At 36.4% G+C, this 20448-nt stretch overlaps 1 protein-coding gene across 2 annotated transcripts in view; it reads left to right on the plus strand.

Moving 5' to 3' along the window:
* LOC131162461 (lariat debranching enzyme) overlaps positions 1-20448 on the plus strand; it is a 40260-nt gene that overhangs the window by 14995 nt on the left and 4817 nt on the right. The window contains exons 6-9 of one of the 2 annotated variants that reach the window (XM_058118959.1): positions 8603-8785; positions 8879-8997; positions 9100-9239; positions 11581-11700. In XM_058118959.1, coding sequence (XP_057974942.1) covers positions 8603-8785; positions 8879-8997; positions 9100-9239; positions 11581-11700 — 562 coding nt within the window. The remainder of the gene's footprint in view (positions 1-8602; positions 8786-8878; positions 8998-9099; positions 9240-11580; positions 11701-20448) is intronic. The other variant, XM_058118960.1, reaches the window with a different exon arrangement.

A 20448-nucleotide genomic window follows, 5' to 3' on the forward strand; every position in this document is an offset into this window, starting at 1 on the left:
TTACATGATAGTCATTAACAACCACTATGCTAGTTACTGACTGTAGTAAACCAGTGCTCTTTGCTGATCTAGAGTGCTTAGGTTGAATTTTTAAACACTCCCCTATTCCTCTCTTTCCAAACACACCAAAAAGTTGCAAGGGAAATGATGAGCATAGCCTTCCTTCTCCTTTGTTGTCTGAATCCCTTTCTAGGTCCAAATTCCCCTCCCATAGAGATAGAGATAACCCACGTTGTCTAATCAGAGACAATGCGATGTTCCAAAGATTCCTGGTCCAAGTTCAATGAAGGAGTATGTGATCTACTGATTTCGCGTCAACCATGCAAAGGGGACATTTGTTGGCAACTAATAAACCCCTTTGCGAATTATCCAAAGTCAATATCTTATCATGAGTTGCCTTCCAAGAAAGAAAGGCGTCTTTTGTGGGGGTGCCTATCTTACAAATTTGAGTCCAAGGGTAATTAAAGTTGTTTGACTTCAAAGGAAAGAGCTGCCTGTAGAAGGATCTGATAGTGAAGACCCCCTTCTCATCTAAGGTCCAAATTGGAAGATCTGTACTATTATGGTGTTGGAAACTGTAGAAGTTTGTGAGGTGGTTGAATTCCCAATCTTCCACATTTCTAAGGAAAAGGATGCCCCAATAGAGCCCCTTCTTTGAGGTTTGGAGGTGCTGATTGACGTAGGTATCTTTATCACATGCCAAGTTGTAAATGACTGGAAATAAGACATTGACAGCTTCCCAATCGCACCACAAATCATGCCAAAAATAAATATTTACCCCTTTCCCCACTTGAAACCTAATACAAGAAGAGAAATTAGTCCAATGTTTCTTTATGAAATTCCAGACCCCTACTCCATGTGGTCCTTTGCTGCTAGCTTGGTAGATCCAATTGTTATGCTCAAGCTCATATCTCACGGCAATGATTCCCCACCAAAGGTGATCTTTCTCAATCATGAATGTCCACAACCATTTCCCTAAAAGGGCTTTATTGAAAATGTGGAGCGACTTCAAACCTGAGTTTCCTAAATGAATGGGTTGCTTACCATGCCCCATTTAACAAGGTGAAATTTGAATTTTGCCATGAAGCTCCCCCAAAGAAACCTCCTTTGAATTCCGTCAAGTCTCCTGGCAACTGAAGCCAGAAGGGGAAGGAGAGACATGAAGTAAATGAGAAGATTTGTCTAGGTGCTTTTAATGAGAGTGAGTTTGCCACCTTTGATAAGAAATTCCTCTCCCATCTAGCCAGTCCTTTTTCAAAATTTTCAATAATGGGGTCTAGCACTCTTTTATCTTTTAATTTGGTGCCGAGAGGTAGCCTAAGGTAGTTAATAGGAAAGTACCCATCTTGCAGCCCAGAAGGCCAGCAAGGAGGGGTCTATCTACACTTTCTCCAATTGGATTGATTTCACCTTTGTCTAAGGTTAACTTTCAAACTTGTAACTACCTCAAACCCTAACAAGATATGTCTCAAATTCAGAATGTGTAGAGGGTCATCCTTGCAAAAAATGATAGTGTCATATGCGAATATGAGATGTGTGACCTCCATGGACCTTCCATGTCTACTAGCTCTAAGGCCTTTGATTAGCCATTCTCCGGTAGCTTTTTTCAACATGAGGTTAGTACCTCCATCACCACGACGAACAAAAAGGTGGATAGAGGGTCCCTTTGTCTTAGTCTTTTGGAGGGTCTCCTTTATTTTTATTATTTTTATTTTTTCTGTTTGTTCTTTGCTTTTCTTTTTCTGTTTATTTTTGAGGATTTAGTATCTTCACTCTCATTGTGCATTCTCTTTCTTAAAATATCTTCTTTTATTCAATACTTGGCCTTTTTATGGTCCATTGGCGTTGGATGCTTTTAAGGAAGTCGGCTATTTTGGAAGTTCAGCGAGAATGGAGGAATCTTTTGCTTAGATATTTTGAAGTATTTATTTGTTTTTGTAGTTCCTTTTTTCCATATTTTTCCAAAATTTTAGTGGAATATGTCTTATTCTCCTTTGTGTATATTTTTCTCTTATTAATGAAATCTCTTCTTTTTCTAAAAAAAAAAAAAAATGATGATTTACAAGGGATTGTGGAAGTTGATGCTCAAAGGGGCAATGAAGGTTTTATAGGAGAAAAAAAATGTGCAATTTTATAATTCATAGATTATTATGCTTGTGCAAAAAATCATTTCTTCTTTTTTATTTTATGTGGATGGCCCTAAGAAACAAAATGATGTGTAGCGTAGTGTTTCATCTGTGAAAGAGGATGAGGTAGGAAAGGAAAGCTTTTGTGAGTCTGATGATGATTTTGGAGAGCTTATGTGAGCCTGCTAAGGGGTTATTGCTGGATTAGTTGATGGCAGAACAAGGGATAGGTGACTGTCTTTTGGGTTATTCACTAGATAAGTCATAGCGTGAGGTCCCATCTATCTTTCCTAAGGTACTAGACAATACAGTGGACTTAAGTGATTCTTTCATTTCTTCTTTTTTATTTTCTTTGGATGGCCCCAAGAAACAAAATGATGAGCAACATAGTGTTTTATCTTTGATAGAGGATGAGGTAGGAAAGGAAAGATTTTATGAGTTTGGTGATGATTTGAAGAGCTTATGTCAAACTGATAAGGGGTTATTGTTTTTTTTTTTGATTAGTTAAAGTAAATTGTATAGATCAAAAAGGATATGTACAATATGGGCATACTCTGAGAAAGGAAGCAAAAGCTCCCAAGCAAACACCAATCAATCAAAGATAAAAATTGGGCATACCCAAGGCCAATCGGCCAAGAGAAACAGAAAGCAACTCTAAAAGGCCACAAAACAATCAAACTTGGGCATTCCCAGGGCCATGAGGGCGAAACGCTCAAAGCACAAAAAGGAAGTACATCTAAGCAATTTCCACCTAGAAGTACATCAGTTGGTGGTAGAACAAGGGATAGGTGATGCTCTTTTGGGTTATTCACCAAATAAGCCATAGTGTGAGGTGCCATCTGTCTTCCCTAAGGAACTAGACTATACAATAGGCTTAAGTGATTCTTTTGTATGGACAACATGAGGTGGGAGATGAAGTTTCTAAAGGGATCTATGAAGATGCAAAGGTTAGTGTTGACCATTTGAAGAGCACTAGTAATCATTTAGAAGATTAGTCGAAGAGAGATTTTGCCTATCAGTCCTTCTAGTGATTTTCTTTCATTCAAATCAATAATGAGGTTTGCTCTAGTTGTTGAGAGTGATAAGGTTGAGAATGACTTTTTCATGGATAATCAAGGGGATCCCACTTCCTGAAGAGGTATATTTCATTATGACCCATATCTTGTTTGTGAAATTCCATTCTTAATTATTTGTGCCAAAGGGATACAATTTATGAGGGAGGGGGTGTGATCATTAACTCATTAGGGGATGAGAGAGACAACCAGGACTCCTAGTAGGAAAAGAAATGAAAGTAGTAGGTTCTCCTAACACCTATGAGAGGAAGAAAAAGAAGGTGCACAAAAAATTGAACAAGTTAGCTACTTTGGTAAATTCCATTCTTAATTCTTTGTGCCAAAGGGATACAATTTATGAGGGAGGGGTTGTGATCATTAGCTCATTAGGGGATGAGAGAGAGAACTAGTATCCTCAAAAACTCTTGGTAGGAAAAGAAATGAAAGTAGTAGGTTCAGACCTATGAGAGGAAGAAAATTGAACAAGTTAGCTACTTTGGTAAATTATGGATGGGGCCTGGGGTTGGGGGGAGGGGTGGAATTGGTTTAGTTATGAAGATCATTAGTTGGAATGTTAGAGGGTTATGGGATGTGAGAAAGAGGGGTATTATTAGGGAAATTCTGAATGGGTGTTGTCTTGATATTGTTTTTATCCAAGAAACTAAATTTGAGAGTGTGGATGGTGGCGCGATTCATAGTATTTGGGACAGTAGGTTTAAGGAGTGGGAGATTCTTCCGTCTTAGGGGACCAACTGGGGTTATCTTTATTTTGTGGGATACTAGTTCAATTGTTAGAATACGTAGTTTTTAGAGTTTTTTCTTTGTTTGTTTTGTTTGAAGTGAAAGGTAGGGGTTAGTGGTGGTTCTCGTTGGTTTATAGTCCTTCCTGTTCTTAGATCTTATTTTTGGGGTGAGTTGTTTTCTGTGTATAGTTTTTGTTATCCTGGGTAGGTTATTGGGGGTGATTTTAATGTGGCGAGTCCCTAGGGAAAAGAAAAGGGGTGGAAGGTTACTTTGAGTATGAAGAATTTTGGTAGTTTTATTAGAGATTATGGGATAGGTTTTTGTTTTCCATTGAATGCATTTTATTATTAATAATTTGATACATTAGAAAATGGCCTTGTTTGAAGTATAGGTAAATTGTTTGCAAACTAAGTGGAGTGACTCCTTCCCGCTTTCATTATTCTTTCTTCAGGAGCTCTTCAACTCATAGTTTACACAATTTATATGGAACATGAATTATCAATATTCCTATTGATGGTGACTTTTGATGAGTGCATCAAACTATTTAGTTTTGAAACTTTTATTCAGGGCTGAAGATGAGCTAGCTAGAGCCTTACTTTGTTCAAGCTTGTTCATTAAATTCTTAATTGAGCCCGAGCCTCAACTAAGTTTGAATAACCAAGCTCTAGCTAGGCTCGAGCTTGGTTAATGAAACAAATTTACTGAGCAAATGATAAAATGCAAATAGTTTGTGAAAAATCTACATGATCATATTATAATGCTATGAGAAGAAATCGAGTAGGATTATTTTACTGTTATTAGAAGTTTCTACCATTATTTTTGAACTTCACCAAAATAGTTCAATACATAATAGGTTCTTTAAATGAATCTAGTTGATTGTATTGAAATGAATTTGTATCATAAGCTAAATTAAACATTATTTCTATAAATGGGTCTTAAACAAACATACAATTGAGTTCTAAACCAGCTATTCACATGCAAAGATTGCTTGTTTGTGGGCCTGTGGCCTGTTTTCTTAGCCTTGTGAGTTGAGCTTAGCATGCTACAACAACAACAACAACAACAACAAGCCTTAAGTCCCACTAGGTGGGGTTGGCTACATGAATCTCCATCAATTCACCCGATCAAGAGCGTTTTCCTCTATTAGAGGGCTGTTAAATCCTTTCTCATCCTTATTCCAAATTATTTTTGGCCTATCCCTACCCCTTTGCATGCTAGAAACAATAACTAACTCACTCCACCTCATATGTGCTCTACTACACTTGCGTTCCAAATGCACAAACCATCTAAGCCACCCCTCCCTTGTCTTATTTTCAACCGGTGCTATGCCTAAATTATTATGTATATGTTCATTTTTTACTTTATCTTTTGATGTTAAACCACCTATCAACCTTAACATTCACATCTCAGCAACTGTTATTTGTTGTACATGTTGTTTCTCAGTTGCCCAACATTTTGAACTATAAATCGTAGCTAGCCTTATAGCCGTCTTATAAAACTTTCCTTTTAATTTTAAGGGTATTATATGATCACACAACACACCTAATGCACTCCTCCATTTTACCCAACTTGTTTCAATTCTATGTACTACATCTTCAATTTCCCTTTTAGCTTGCATAATATATCTAAAGATATCTAAATCTATTAGTACTATTTATCTCTTGATTAGCTAGTCTAATCTTCTCTCTATTGCTACTCCTTACATTACTGAAATTACATTTTATATATTCTGTCTTATTCCTACTTATCATAAGACTCTACTGTGTCTCTCCAAAGTTCTAGTTTAGATTCCACTGTGCTCGTACTATCATCAATCAACATGATGTCATCTGCAAACAACATACACCAAGGGATCTTATTTTGGATATTTCTAGTTAGTTCATCAATTACTAAAGTGAAACGATAAAGTCTCAAAGTAGAGCCTTGATGTACGCTTATCGAGATTGGAAAATCTCTAGTTTCTCCTCCTACAATCCTAAAGCTAGTCACTACTCTATCATACATATCCTTAATGACCTTCGTATATCTAATGCAAACACCCTTATGTTTTAAGACCCACCAAAGAACTTCTCTAGGTACTCTATCATAAGTTTTCTCTAGGTCAATAAAACCATAGACAAGTCCCTTTTCTTTTCCCTAAACTTTTCCATTAAACTTCTTAAAATATAAATAGCTGCAATTGTTGATCTCCCATACATAAAAACTAAATTGATTTTCTAAAATTTTTGTTTCTAATCTAATTTTTTTAAATTACACTTTCCCATAATTTTATCGTATGACTCATAATCTTAATTACTCGATAGTTATTACAGTTGTGAATATTGCCTTTGTTTTTGTACAAAGGTACTAACGTACTTTTCCTCCATTCATTTAGCATTTTCTTGGTTTTTATAGTAGCGTTGAATAGATTAGTTAACCAAATATTTCCTTTATCCCCTAAACACTTCCAAACTTCAATTGGTATTTTATTTAGTCCTATAGATTTTACACTTTTCATCTTTTTTAATGCCATCTTAACTTCAAGGACTCTAATTTTGCAAATAAATCTCCTATTTTCAGTCTTCTCCTCATTTGTCACTTTCAAGTTCAATATTTCATTTTGGTTTTCATTAAACAACTTATGAAAGTATCTCCGCCACCTCTCTTTTATGTCTTCTTCTCTAATTAAGACATTATCATTTGCGTCCTCTATACATTTTACATCACCTAAATCTTTGCATTTTCATTCTCTAGCTCTAGCAAGTCTATAAATGTCTTTTTCTCCTTTGTATCTAGTTTAGTATATAAAGTGTCATAAGCTCTATGTTTAGCTTCACTAATAGTCTTTTTTTTAGCATTTTTTCTTGCTTCTCTATATTTTTCAAGATTTTCTATATTTCTACAATTTTGCCATATTTTTTACCAATTTCTTTTTGTCTTAACGGTTTTTTGGACTTCTTGATCGCACCACCAACTTTCTTTACTACCCGAGTATCTTCCTTTGGACTCAATTAAAACTTATTTTGCTATTTCAATCACACTCTTTGTTCATTTTATCTTTGAATTTTACAATATTTTCTCTCTTCAAGTTCCACCATCTAGTTCTCTTGCGTTGATTTATGCTACTCCTTCTTTTCCATTTTTTAATATGTATATCTAATACTAAGATTCTATGTTGTGTAGCCAAACTTTCACCTGGAATAACTTTACAATCCTTATAAAATAGACAATCCCCGTTCTTAGTTAAGAAGAAATCTATTTGGCTTTTATTATACCCACTCTTGAAGGTTGTTAAGTGTTCTTCTCTTTTTTATAAATCAAGTATTCAATATAATCAAATCTAAGATTGTATCACTAGCCTCATTTTTATGTCCATATCCATGACCTCCATGTTTCCTCTCATATCTTATATAATGTGACCATTCAAATAAGCTCCTATGAATGCCTTTTTAGATATTGGGTATCCCTTATAAAATACTATCCATATCTTCCTAAAATTGTCTTTTAAAATTTTATGCTAAGCCTATTTGGGGTGCATACTCTCTAATGACGTTCACCATCTCTAGGCCTAAAGCTATCCTGATTTTAATGATCCTATCCCCTATTCTTTTAACATCTACTGCATTATCTTTTAGGTCTTTGTCTACAATAATACCACTCCGTTTTTATGTTTCTCTTTACCAATGAACCAAAGTTTACATCCTGCTTTTTCAATTTCTCTAGCTTTCTCTCCTACCTGTTTCGTCTCTTGAAGGCAGATTAAGTTAATTTTCCTTCTAAACATTATTTACACTATTTCCATGCTTTTTCTCGTAAGATTCTCTATACTACAAGTTGCTAATTTAATATTAGTTTCTTGTGCTAACTTATTAACCCTCTCCCTTTTATACTGACCCGGTTTATTCCCTTGACCTATGTAAATTTCGTAAGAATTCATGATAATAAGATTTGACAAGGTTTTACGTTGGCTATCAACTACCTAACACATACCTGCTCCTTAATCTGGGCTTGGGACCGACTGTGTGTACAAAGAATTTGTGTTACACAGGCAAAGTACATGTTTGCGTTTTTTTTTTTTCACATAGGAAATTTTCTAAATTACACCCTACAACTAGTAAAAACCATACACACAATACAAATGCATTCAAAAAAATTAAAGCATACAATTTTGGGTGTGAATCCAAGCTAGACTACAATTACAAAACATGCAATAGTACTTTTTGAAAATTTTGGTATATTCCAAAATTTGCAAATGAAGAACACAAAAACACACAAATGCATATACTAAGCCTATAATCATAAACACAAAATCTCCACTACTAACTAGTGGAAAAATTATTAATAATAGTAATAAGAAAATAAATAACAAGAGAGGAGAAGATGTCGCTGGTTGTTCATTTGGTTAGTTTGAATATGAATGAGTCCTTATGGAACTGAGATCTGAGCTGTTCATGAAAGGCTAGGTTTGTTTGTACCTGTAGGTTCTTTTTGTGTTTTTTCCTATGCTTGGTTAACCTAGTATACTGTTATCATAGGTTTTCCCCATGCCTTTTGATATTGGAAAATGATATTTCCCATTACTGAATATTGTTAGGCATGTTGTCTCTTTAAGTAACTACATTTCTGATTTAATGATAACTTGCTTTGAGCATTTATGTTATTATTATTAAAAGCTAAAACTTAAATGCATATTTCTTTTAGATTCAGGAAAGAACTTTGGGAAGTAAAGCTGCTGCAGAACTGATGGAAAAATTGAAACCCCCTCATTGGTTTTCAGCTCATCTGCACTGCAAATTTGCAGCTCTAGTTCAGCATGGGGAGGGTGGCCCCATGACAAAATTTCTTGCCCTTGACAAGTGCCTTCCAGGACGCAAGTTTCTGCAGGTATCCATTGTTTCACATGGTGGTTATCTACATGGCCATTCTTCTGCTTGTTGCTCATAGCTAATGCCTGTATTGTGGCATTTACTGAGTTAGATTGTTGAAATTGAATCGGAGCCAGGACCTTATGAGATTCAGTATGATGAAGAATGGCTCGCAATAACAAGGAAGTTCAACTCTATCTTCCCTTTAACCACTAAACGTGCAAACTTTGGGTATGTATCTTCAGGATGTGCTATATATGATATTATTGGCTTATTTTGTTCACAGCTCTTCTTGCATAAGTAGTTTGTAACTCTTTAAGCCTCATCTGATAGAGCTGTACAGCTTGACTCGAAAGAATGTCGTCAGTGGGTCAGGAGAAAGTTGCATATAAGAGGGGCCAAACCTTTTGAATTTGCACGGACAGTCCTATGCCATGATCCTTCACAATATACCTCTGATGGTTCCTTTTCTGGTAATTATTTTTCATTTTGTATAATGAAAACATACTCAATACTCCATGTTTTAGGAAATTCATATGATCTTTGACTTGGTGGCTGGTGCAAAATGCCCATAGTTGAAGCTTTCCAACCTGTGAAGTTGGATTGGCATCTGTTTTGAGATCTCTCCTTCCATCAGCTTGCATAAGGTTGAATATTATGCTCAATAACTATTTTTAACTAGAGTAGGAGTTTTGAATATTATGCTATCATTGCATAATTTAAAGTCACTTGCAGTTTTTTCTTTGTTAATAAATTCCCTCTTTCTTTCAAAGTAGAAAATTTATCCAAAATTGCCTTCATAGGTCCATATCAATTTATACTAATATATAACACTAACTCCTTTATGTGTTACTTCCAAAAAATCATGATTTAAAAAAAATGTTTTTAATAAAAAGAGATCTACAGTTTTTGGTGATTGAAAAAAAAAAAATGCAACTGCCACTCTTACAAATTCTCCAACCCTCCTATAAAATTTCCTACTACTCTTGTTCTATCTCCTTCAATTTTAGGTGGGTCAATTTATTATGAGAACGCAGGACTAAATTTTACTGTAAAGAGTGCCATGCAGCCACCCTTCTAGTTGCTACTTGAAATAAGTTGACCATATGCCTTTTTCAAACTGCACTCAATCCTAAAGAAAAAACAAACTGCTATAACATGCACTCATGCTAAAGCATGGGCAGCTAGATTTCCTTCTCTGCACAGTAAGACCCTGCTGAAAATGTGATTAGTGATTGAGATGTTGTCTTCTAATATCAAACCAATGCTGTTTGGCAGGCAATTAATGAATTGCTTTATAACATATCCTTCAAGCCGATATCAGAAGGCACAGTATGACCAAATCAAAATAGCTAGAGCTTTAGTTGCTTCCATTGCCCATGAGAAGCTACTGCTTGGCACCTGTCACCATCATCTCTCCAATGGAGTTCATAATCACAATGCTTATCCATGTGCCTCAGTTGCCAAGCACTTCAGCATCTGCCTTTATCTTGAATGGTTTCACTTGTGACACAAGAAGTCTACCAGATGAACATGCCCTCACGGAGACTACTGTGGCTGTAGATTTGTGTTGTTCACCACTTGAAGCACATCGTTGAAAACTATCTACCATTTCTTAAACTCAGGTGTCCCAGATTGCAACCAGAAAAACCATTTTCTCTTCCATGTTCAACCATCCTTGTTGGCTAACCAAACTCAATTTGTTGCATTTGACCACAAATTTCTGAAACCTGAAGAAGATGAGAACATCAGTGCCGCTCTATCAAAAAGCAATCTTTGAGCATCCAAAGGATTGACTGATTGTCCTTCCTACAGAAATCAGATAGCTGGTACCCCTGTCATCCCCTTTTTCAGATTCTCTACTGTCAGCAGTTCTCCTTTGCATACTTTTCTATTGAAAATCATAATCCTTGGAGGAAACACTGGTTCACAAAATCTAAATCACTCGAGAACTATAGGCACTATGAACTGAAAATCTTCCAGATTCCTCAAAACTGCCGAATTAGAGCATCTTCAGGAATCATAATACTGATAGATTAAAGGAAATTTCCAAGTTATTACCACTTTCTACTGAACAACTTGTGCTACCCACCTAACCATTTCTCAAAATAAACTTGGTTTAAAAACCAATTGAGAATTAAAAGAAGTAATTGGGTGATATCTAGTCTAAAGCACCTATGAAACCAAAGCCTGACTGCCGGTAGGTAGCCACCAGCCTTCCTTCGCCGACGAGGCTTCATTATACAATCTCATATATCTAAACACCATGCCCTCATCCCAAAATCCTTTTTTTTGGGTAACCTGTTATTGCCGACTACTAGATGGCATGCAACGCAATCTAGCTGTTTCGTAATCCATGTTTGCTAAACGCTTGCAGATTTATTTATCTATTTTTATTCAGCTCTAGTGAAAGAATTTGGAGGGTGGGCCTTGGATCAATGGTAAGGTTGCTCTTTGTGACCGTTTGGTCACGGACTCACGAGTTTGAGTCTAAGGAAGCAACCCCTCTGCATAAAAGCAGGGGTAAGGCTGCATACACTGTGACGACTCTCTCCCTATCCTTGCTAATTGGGGAGCCTTGTGGCCCAGGGACACCCTTCTAGTGAAAGATTTTCTGCTTTTTCATAGATAATTTTATGAAATTGTATCAATTGTAGCTTTGATGTTGCTAATTGCATGTTCGTGTTTGAGATTCATTTTATCAATATTGTTATCATTATTAACTTACATGGGTACCACTACTTCTAGGCTAAGAAAAGAAATTATGGGAAAGTATGTCTTGACATTTTTTACTACCTATTTTTTTTTTCTCAGGAAATCATCGGAACCCTCAAACAGAATCTCTTCTGCAGTTTCTAGAACTGCCATATCTCCTTGATAATGTGATAGAATCAGGGGATTCAACCCATAGTCCTGCATCATTTATATGTAGAGGTACATATTATGTGAATTGGCAATTTTTTCTTAGACATGCATGCATGTTCTTCTTGCAATAAAGGAATGTTGTCATCTCTGTGTATTAGTAAACTAGCCCTTTGATATTGCTTCTTTGAAATTTAATGGTTTTCTTTTTGGTGCATTTTGAGCTATTGGGTGGGATTTGAGCCATTAATCATATTTTTATGAGCACATCCACTAGTATCACTGACCAAACACTTTATTGTGTGAAAGGTTGTGTGGCACTAGTTTCGACACACAAATTTAACTAGTGAGCCAAAAATAGTCTCGTAATTTGACCACATGATGACCCGATTTGTTTTGGATGAAGCTTAACAAGCACTAGGTCTCCCACATGTGCTACAATATTTTCCTTTAGTCTACCCATTTCTCCATTTTGCATAAGCTCTCTCCACGTAGGCTTGAGCAATCTTTACATTGTCTCCATTCCTTGGGAAAGATGTACCCTCTTAGACTCTTTCCCTCTTGAGGTATCAATGATTGCTAGTGTGTAATAAGCTCCAAAGGACTATTGTTGTTATTTTAGTTCTTTTGAGCATTGAAACAAAACTAAGCCACATTGAGTAGTTGCACCTAATTCTTGTGGTTCACGTTGACGAAATGGTTGGCGTTGACGAAATAGCATAAGTACTCCTCTAGTAGCCTGTTCAATGGGGTTTTGGGTCACTAATGATGTCTTAGTGAAGACCCCAACCCCAGTACTCCACTATGTGCTTGAGAAATAGCTGCACACTTCCATTGTCTCATTGGCTAAGACTCTATAGTCGCAAGTATGGACTCCATGTCCTTGACTTTGGATAGATTGCTTCTAAAGTCAAGCGAGACATTCTCCCACCATCTCGTGGCCTTGGAATGGGCTCCTAGAGCCTTGTAGTCTTCCTCCGCTCAACCATGCTCAACCACCACATCTCGCATGCGTAACTAGTAGTATTCTTGCCATAATAGTGTCAAAGTTTAGTGCCATCCTAGGTAGCTTACTTGCATGGTATTTTAACACTCGCCATGATGTTTTCTTGAGGTCACTAGCTTGAAAAACGAAGGTCTGATTTTTATGTTCACAGCAAGCCATCTTTTAACTAGAATTGGTTAACTCTGCCTTCCTTCATCAATTTTATGATGTCTCGGGCCATTGGATTTTTGGCAAGGTTCTCCTTAAGGCATTCCCGCATTGTTTGTGTTGACCCTATTTGTTGTTATGTATGCTAGCATTTCAAGGGCTGCAAGATCGGCCTTCCTACTTAGTGCATTTGCAACTTGATTTATTCGTTCTGCCTTGTGCTTGAAGAAGAAATCAAAATTTTCTAGGAATTTCTGCTTGGGGGCTTTGTAAAGAAGTGGCTAACAACTGAATTATCCATCCTTGCTACAAACTTCAGCCATTTATATAACATTGCTGCACTCAAAAGCAATGGATCAATGCTACCATTTCCTTCTCTTGACTATTGTACGCAATATGATTCTTTTCTTATGACATACAACCACTGTATTTCAAAGGGCTTAGTGATATTTGGAGAGCTAATGAATTCCTTTGAGTTGTCAAAAGCTTCTTGGCACTTCGGTTCTACTTTGACCCTTTAGCAATGTTGTTAATGAGGCTGTCCTTGAGTACCTGTCACCAAATTTTCGGCAATATTTGTTATTATTGGGATCTTCTGTGTTCAATCACGTGGAGAGGGAACTTGATACTCTTATGTGCGAATGAGCAATTCTCCTTCACATATCGGCTGTTCCCCTTTAGCCTATTGAACCCTCTAATAGATGCTCATGATGCGACAATATGTTTGAGATATACGATGACATGCTGGTCAAGGTAGTTATGAAACACTTTATTCATTAGCACATACACAGTCGATAGGACATTAGTTAACCCAAAGGGCATGATTAGGAACTAAAATCCATTGTTGCTCGTTAGATGAGTAATCCTTGCTTAATACTTGGCACAATTGAATATATCAAAGGAATGAGATACTTTCTGTGCACAACAACTTTGTTGAGCGCAAGGTTATCCATATGTAAACCGCATGCTCTCACATGTTTCTCTAGAAAGAACACTGGTGCTTCGAATGATGCTTTAGAGGGTCATATATAACCAAGTTTTAACATTTCATCAGGTTGCTTATGTAGGCTTGCCAACACTAGAGGCACCATTCAATATGGCCCTTTAGAATTCACTCTAGGTCACAACTTGATCACATGCTCCTCACCTTGTCGTAGAGGCAAGTTATTTGGTATCTTATCCGACATCACAATTGGAACACCTTCAACACATCTTGGATGATTGTAGGTATCAAACTCATCTAATGTCTTCATCCATTGCCAGCAAAGAGAACAAGTTGAGATATGTTGGTTCAACACTTCTTAAGCTCTTCTTGAGTTGTATGATGGAGGAACTTCTCATCATCCTCTTTTTTTGTTACAACTTGAACCATGCAAGGATGATCACCTATTAAGCAAAGGGATTTAAAAAAAGGAAAATAAACTACTTAGTCTCATGTGAAAATTGCATCCCAAGTATCACTTTTTGGATATCATCTAGACACCTTTGGGTGCACGGGTCTTGCCAGTGAACTTCTTTAGAATATTTAGAGGATGTTTGGTTTTATCATAGACATAATATGGGTTTGTACTTTGAGTATTTTTGGTTTGGGGGACAAGGCTATCTTCTGGTACATAATCTACTTCATACATATAATCGTGATGATCTATGTTTAAGGCAGATGAAGATCTGGGTGAAGAGCGAAGAGAAGGAGATGGAGTTAACATGACTCTGGAAGACATGACTTCTTAATTAACAAGATCAGAACCTCCCACACAACCTATAAGTGAATAGATCTCTTAGCACAACTTGTGGAATAAAACACATAATCAATCAAAGCTTCCTTGTTCTTTATCGATCATTAGAGATGCCAGCTCTGCCCGACCAAACACAACCTTCCATTGGTAGTGAAATTTGCATGTCCCTCTCATGGACCAAGCTTCAAAAGCACATGCTTGACTACTCTTAGTTTATGTTTAGGCTGCACAATTTATTACTTTCATGCATCTTGAGTATTTATTGAGCTTCAAGATGAGTATCTGTGCTTTGTCTTGCTGGATAAAATTGTGGGTAGGCATAGCACAAATGCTCTTACTGTTGATTAATAAATGCACAAAGATTGGACTCTTTGAGTAGGCAACCTTTGGTTCTTGAAAATTGTGGTGTAGTCCCAAGAGGGGGGGTGAATTGGGTCATTAAAATTTTCTTTTAATACCTTCTATAAATTCTTAAATCACTTGTTACTTTAACAATCACACAACAAAGTTTTTTTTTTTAATCACTTAATCAATCCCAAACCAATACTTAACACACCACAAGTAAACACAACTTAAACATTCAACCAACCAATTTTCAATTAAAGTAATCAACCATAAAATACCTAATTAAGATATGGTAAGTAGCTTTTTGACAAGTTTCAGCTTTTATAAGAATTCAAGATATTTTCTTGTTTGTAGCCCTGTAAATATATGTAAGCCTTGTGTTGATGGTTTTGATTTCTCAATATGATGCACAATATGGAATCCAACACTCCTTCTAAGAACTTGGACTTTAAATAAACTTTCAGTTAATGAGTCTTGGGTATTAACCAATCAAGGTACTTCCTTACGGTTTCCACAATTTGTATTGATCAACCAACGTACTTCTTTTCGGTTTCCACAAATCCCAAAATTAAATTAATCTTTAGTTTATTTAATATCCAATCCACGCAGTGTATATGATCAAAAATTAAATTCAACCACGCAGTTAATATATGCTGAAAAGTAAAGAGAGTAAGGAAAGAGAGAGACACCATGTTTTTTACGAGGTTTGGCTTATCCCTAGCCTATGTCCTCGTCTTAGGCCAATACCACCTAAGGATTCCACTATACCGTTCCTTTCTGGGTGGAACAAACCTTTACAAGTGATACCCCATGCTCAGACACTCCTTCAATAGGCTAGAGCAACGTCTTTCCAAGCGATAACCCACGCTTGGTCACTCCTTCAATAGGCTAGAGCAACGCCTCTCCAAGCAATACCCCACGCTCGGTCCAACGATCCAATAACCTAGAATCGTCAATCACTACAAGGAAACAACAGATAATCTCTGCGTACGATAACACTCTCACATAGAGCAGATTAGTACAATTTCAAACACTAGATACTTCAATATTTAAATATCAAATTGAAATAAGATTGAAGCTCAAGTAAAATTTCACCAATATCATTTTCTAGATGAGGATCAGCAGTAGAAATCAGAGTAGGATAGATCAAAACTTCAGTATTCTCAGCAAATCAGATTTTGCAATGAGTGAGCAAGAGAGAGCTTTGAAAGAGCAAGTGTGCTTTCAGCTTTGAAACTGATTTTTCAATTCTTGGTTTAATTTGATTTGCAAAACCATGTATTTATAGGCTTAGAAAAGTAATTTCGTGTTGCCCAAGATTACTTGGAGTATCTTCCAAGTTTTTTAGAAAATTTGGGGCACAAGAAACCTTTATTTGGATTTTAAAACATTTAAAAAAAATTAGTTGTTAATAGTGTTTAGTAGACTGAAGTGTTGGGTTTAGTCTTCTGAAGTTTCTTGAAACATTGAAAAATATGTCTGGACACAGGGTCAGACGACTAAACTCAGGGTTCAGTCTTCTGAGGGTATACTACCTCTTCTGTGTTTCAACAGAAAAATCTTTAGCCGACTGAACTAATTCTTCAGTCTTCTGAGGTAAAACTTCAGACTTCTGGTAGTCAACCTCAGTCGTCTGGGCAAATCGTTTTCTGTTTTTTCAGTTTTAGTTTTCAAAAACATTTTTACTCTCTTGCTTTAATTTCTCATAAAACATTTTTTGGGGTTTTAAATAAGGTCTCTAAGTCAATGAATAACCCTAGAAGAGCTTCAAAATATTTCATAAGATATTTAAATACGAAGTACTTACATAAAAACTTCGTAGGACTTTTGACATTGTAAGCACTTAAGTCTTCTTGCTTGTCTTTCTTTGGCTCCATATTGTCTTCAAGCTTCAATATACTTTAAGCTTTTAGTAAGTTCTCTTTAATATTCATGTTCTCATAATCTTCAAGCTTTATTAGATTATCTTTGAATCCATGCCTTAATATTCTTTAAGCTTCATTTGATCATCTTTCTTTGGAGTATAAGCTTTCTATGATCCTTGTGAGCACTTGACCTTATATTCACATACTTAAGTTTTGAAATATCATCACTTAACTAAATATGTTAAGTTCCTCTGATTTGTTATCATCAAAACAAGATTTTAAGCCTTGTAAGACCAATAGTTCTTTCATTTTTTGCGTGAAGTAACCACATTGCATCCATCTCTAAGGTTTCCTCCTCATCCTCCTTTTTATTATGACTCCTTGATAATGAAAGCTTGCAGGTAGCGATGGCTTGTGCAGTCAATGAGCAACTCAAGGATGACTCTTGAAGATGTTGCCTTAGTATCATCTCCCCCTACTCTTGGGTTTGTCCTTCTTGGAAGACGTTTTGCTGTTTCCACCAACCACTCTCCTTAAGCTTAGGGGAAGTTTCTCTAGTGTGATCTGTCAAGCGGTTTGCGGCTGTTTTTGTAGGCAAGCCATGAACTTGGTCCTAACCCACAATTCTTTGAATCTTCTAGGAAATAGGACAACTTTTTTCCTTCTTTTAACGTGTCCTAGATGTCCAACACAAAAAAAGAGAACCATTTTCAGCTATTCTCTAATTGTTTCAATGCGCTTAAGATCCAGTAAGTTGTACTGAGCATTGCACTCAACATTCCCATGAATGAATTGGGCCTTGAGCTTCTCAATTTTTCCTCAATGTCAATTGTAAACTTGCAATTTTGGATTTCATCATACTTGGTATGCCACCACATTTGATGTTGTCACACATGTACATTGCGACATTGGTGGTGCTTTTGCTTCTTTTGGGTCGGACCTAATTGCATGAAAGTATTGTTGTGTCAAGAAGAGCTCCAACTTGTTACCATCATGAGCACCACCAAATGTTTGTAGTTTGTTGATATTATCGACTTGCAACTTCAGCACATCAAGTCTCTTCATATTAGTGTGCGACATGGTTTTCCCACCGATTCTTCTCATAAAATACACAATCTGAAGGCAAATGAATCACGAAGCAATAAGCCGAGCTTTGTTTCCATTTTCCAGCTGTCATGGGTCAAACACACTACATTGTGTGAAGGACTAGGGACTCTAGTTGTAGCACACAAGCTTAACTAGTCAGCAGAAAGTAAGTCAAGAATACACCACATGAACCGACCGACAACCAATAAATGCAAAGAGCTTACTGTGATCTGTCATGGCATATGAATTGACCCAAATAAGTGGTACAAGTGAATGACGACCCAAAATGGCATGCCAACTAAGCCTATCCCCCTCCCTCCTCCCTGGTGCCCCCTAAAGAACTGCATACCTCTTAAGTAGCATACCCCATTCCCTGTGCACATACCAAGACTTGAGATGCACTGCATTCCAGGTGACTATGGGCAAAGCACACATAAAAAATATAACATAAATGTTTCATTAGGAACGAACTTAAGGCATTAAAACATGTAGCACAACTCTAAAAGTATGATAGAAATTAAAAAATGTCTCCAAACATGAATATAATGAACTAGAGGATTTGATGCTGGTAGAACTCTTCTTTAATTTGGCATATCATCAACTGCAAATGTTATAGTGCTTCTTATCTATTAGGCAATAAACTTCTGATTAAGTTTTCTTGGACTATATGCCCCATATTCCTATGTGCTGTTTGGGTCTGTTTGTACATGTTTCAAACTGCAACCCAGGCCATATTGCCAGTTTGTCAAAAATTTTAAACCATAACCAAACCAATCTTGGTTGGTTTGCTGGTATGACACTGATACTCACCCCAACCCAATAGTGTAACTGTGGGTAATTTTTTTTAATCGGAATGTCACTGACCTTAGTTTTCTTTACAAGGACAAAGCACATGTTCTCTTGTAAGAGTGGGAAAGTGTACATTATGTGCTTTATGGGATAAATAATTCTTGTCAAATATTTGGGACATACAAATTTATGACTTATGAGTAACTGTAGTAGCATTGCTCATTGTAGTTAGGTTGTCTAGCTCATTAGGTTGTCCAGCTCAGGTTCGTAGGTTTTGTTCCTTAATAGTTCCATCCCCTTAAAAGGTTGAATTAGGGCTGAAAAGCTTATCTCTTTATTGAATGGTTCCAAACCTTAAAACCAAGGTTGTTAGAATTGTGATCGTACAAAGAACAAGAGAGTGCTCTGCAGGTTGCTGCGGGGTTGCTGCTTCAACAATTATGATGAACAAATAGCTGAACAATGAAGAAAAGGGAATAAGTAAGAAGAAGATAGAGGGAGGGAATCCGTTTTTGGGAGGAGAATTGGCTCAGGAATGTGCCTTTGGCTATTGGTTTCCCCCTTTTGTTTTGTCTGTCTAATCTTTACGAGTCTCTTGCTGCCTTCCACATTTTGGGTGGCCTTTCTTGGGATTTTCATTTTGGGAGGAATCTCAATGAGAGAGACTAATGAGCTTGAAATTAGGAATAGCTTTCAAGAGGGGGGTGTGAATTGGCTTTTTAAAACTTTCTCTTTAGTTCTTTTAAAGTCCTTAACTTCTTTTAATATTTAACCAATTCTTTGACTTGTTTATTTATTTTGTCAATCAAACAAGAACTTGATTTCTTTTGAACAATCAATCAACGACAAAATTAAACACAATTAAACATTCAATCTTCAACCACACTTTGAAAGTAAAAACAATCAAACAATTAATCACAATTTTCAAATCAACACAACCACAATTTATTTACCAAATATAAGTTCACTGCAGCACTATTAGATTGATGAAATCATTCAAGATTTAAGACTCTTGGAATATAAAACAAATCTTTATACCATCCAATCACAATCAATATAATATATGTAACTTTCAGCTTTTGATGTTTTCAGCCCTGTGGTAAATGTGAGTTTTGAACAAAGCCCTGTATGTATGAAATTTCTTCTTATGATGTTCAATATAAAATCCAATTACTCTTTCCAAACTTCAAAATTCAAATAAACTCTTAAGTTAATTTATCTTTGGGATGTTTTGCCAAGTAACGTACTCCCGTATGGTTTCCGCAAAGAATGGTTCAACCAACGTGCTCCCTTTCGGTTTCTGCAACCCAAATCAAAATTAAACTTTAAGGTTTACTTGATTTCCAAATATACGTAGTTTATATTTTTTTAAATTTAAACCTTCCACGTAATTTAAATATGTACTGAAAATAAAGAATAGGGAAAGAGAGAGTGAGACGGAGATTTTACGAGGTTCGGATTATACCCAGCCTATGTCCTCGCCTTTGGTAAACCACCAAAGGATTACTAAACCTGTTCCTTTAACGGACGGAATAATACCTTTACAACACTCCTTGGGTAAGGCTAGAGCCCGCCTTCTCCAAACGATATCCCCTTGTCTAGTCACTCCTTAACTAGGTTAGAGCCCGCCTCTCTAAGCAATATCCCCTTGTTTAGCCAATGATCCAAACAACCCTTGGAATCATTAATCTACAAGAAATATAACCACAATATGTGTGCAAAAATTTTGCTCCTCAGAGAGCTGATTTGTACAACAATTCAGCACTATAACATACTTCAAAGTAAATAATAATATAGAAATTAACTTAAAACTCAAGGAAGTTATCACCGATTAATTCTTTCAATG

Source organism: Malania oleifera, chromosome 8 (genome assembly GCF_029873635.1).
Source record: "Malania oleifera isolate guangnan ecotype guangnan chromosome 8, ASM2987363v1, whole genome shotgun sequence".
Lineage (NCBI taxonomy): Eukaryota > Viridiplantae > Streptophyta > Magnoliopsida > Santalales > Ximeniaceae > Malania > Malania oleifera.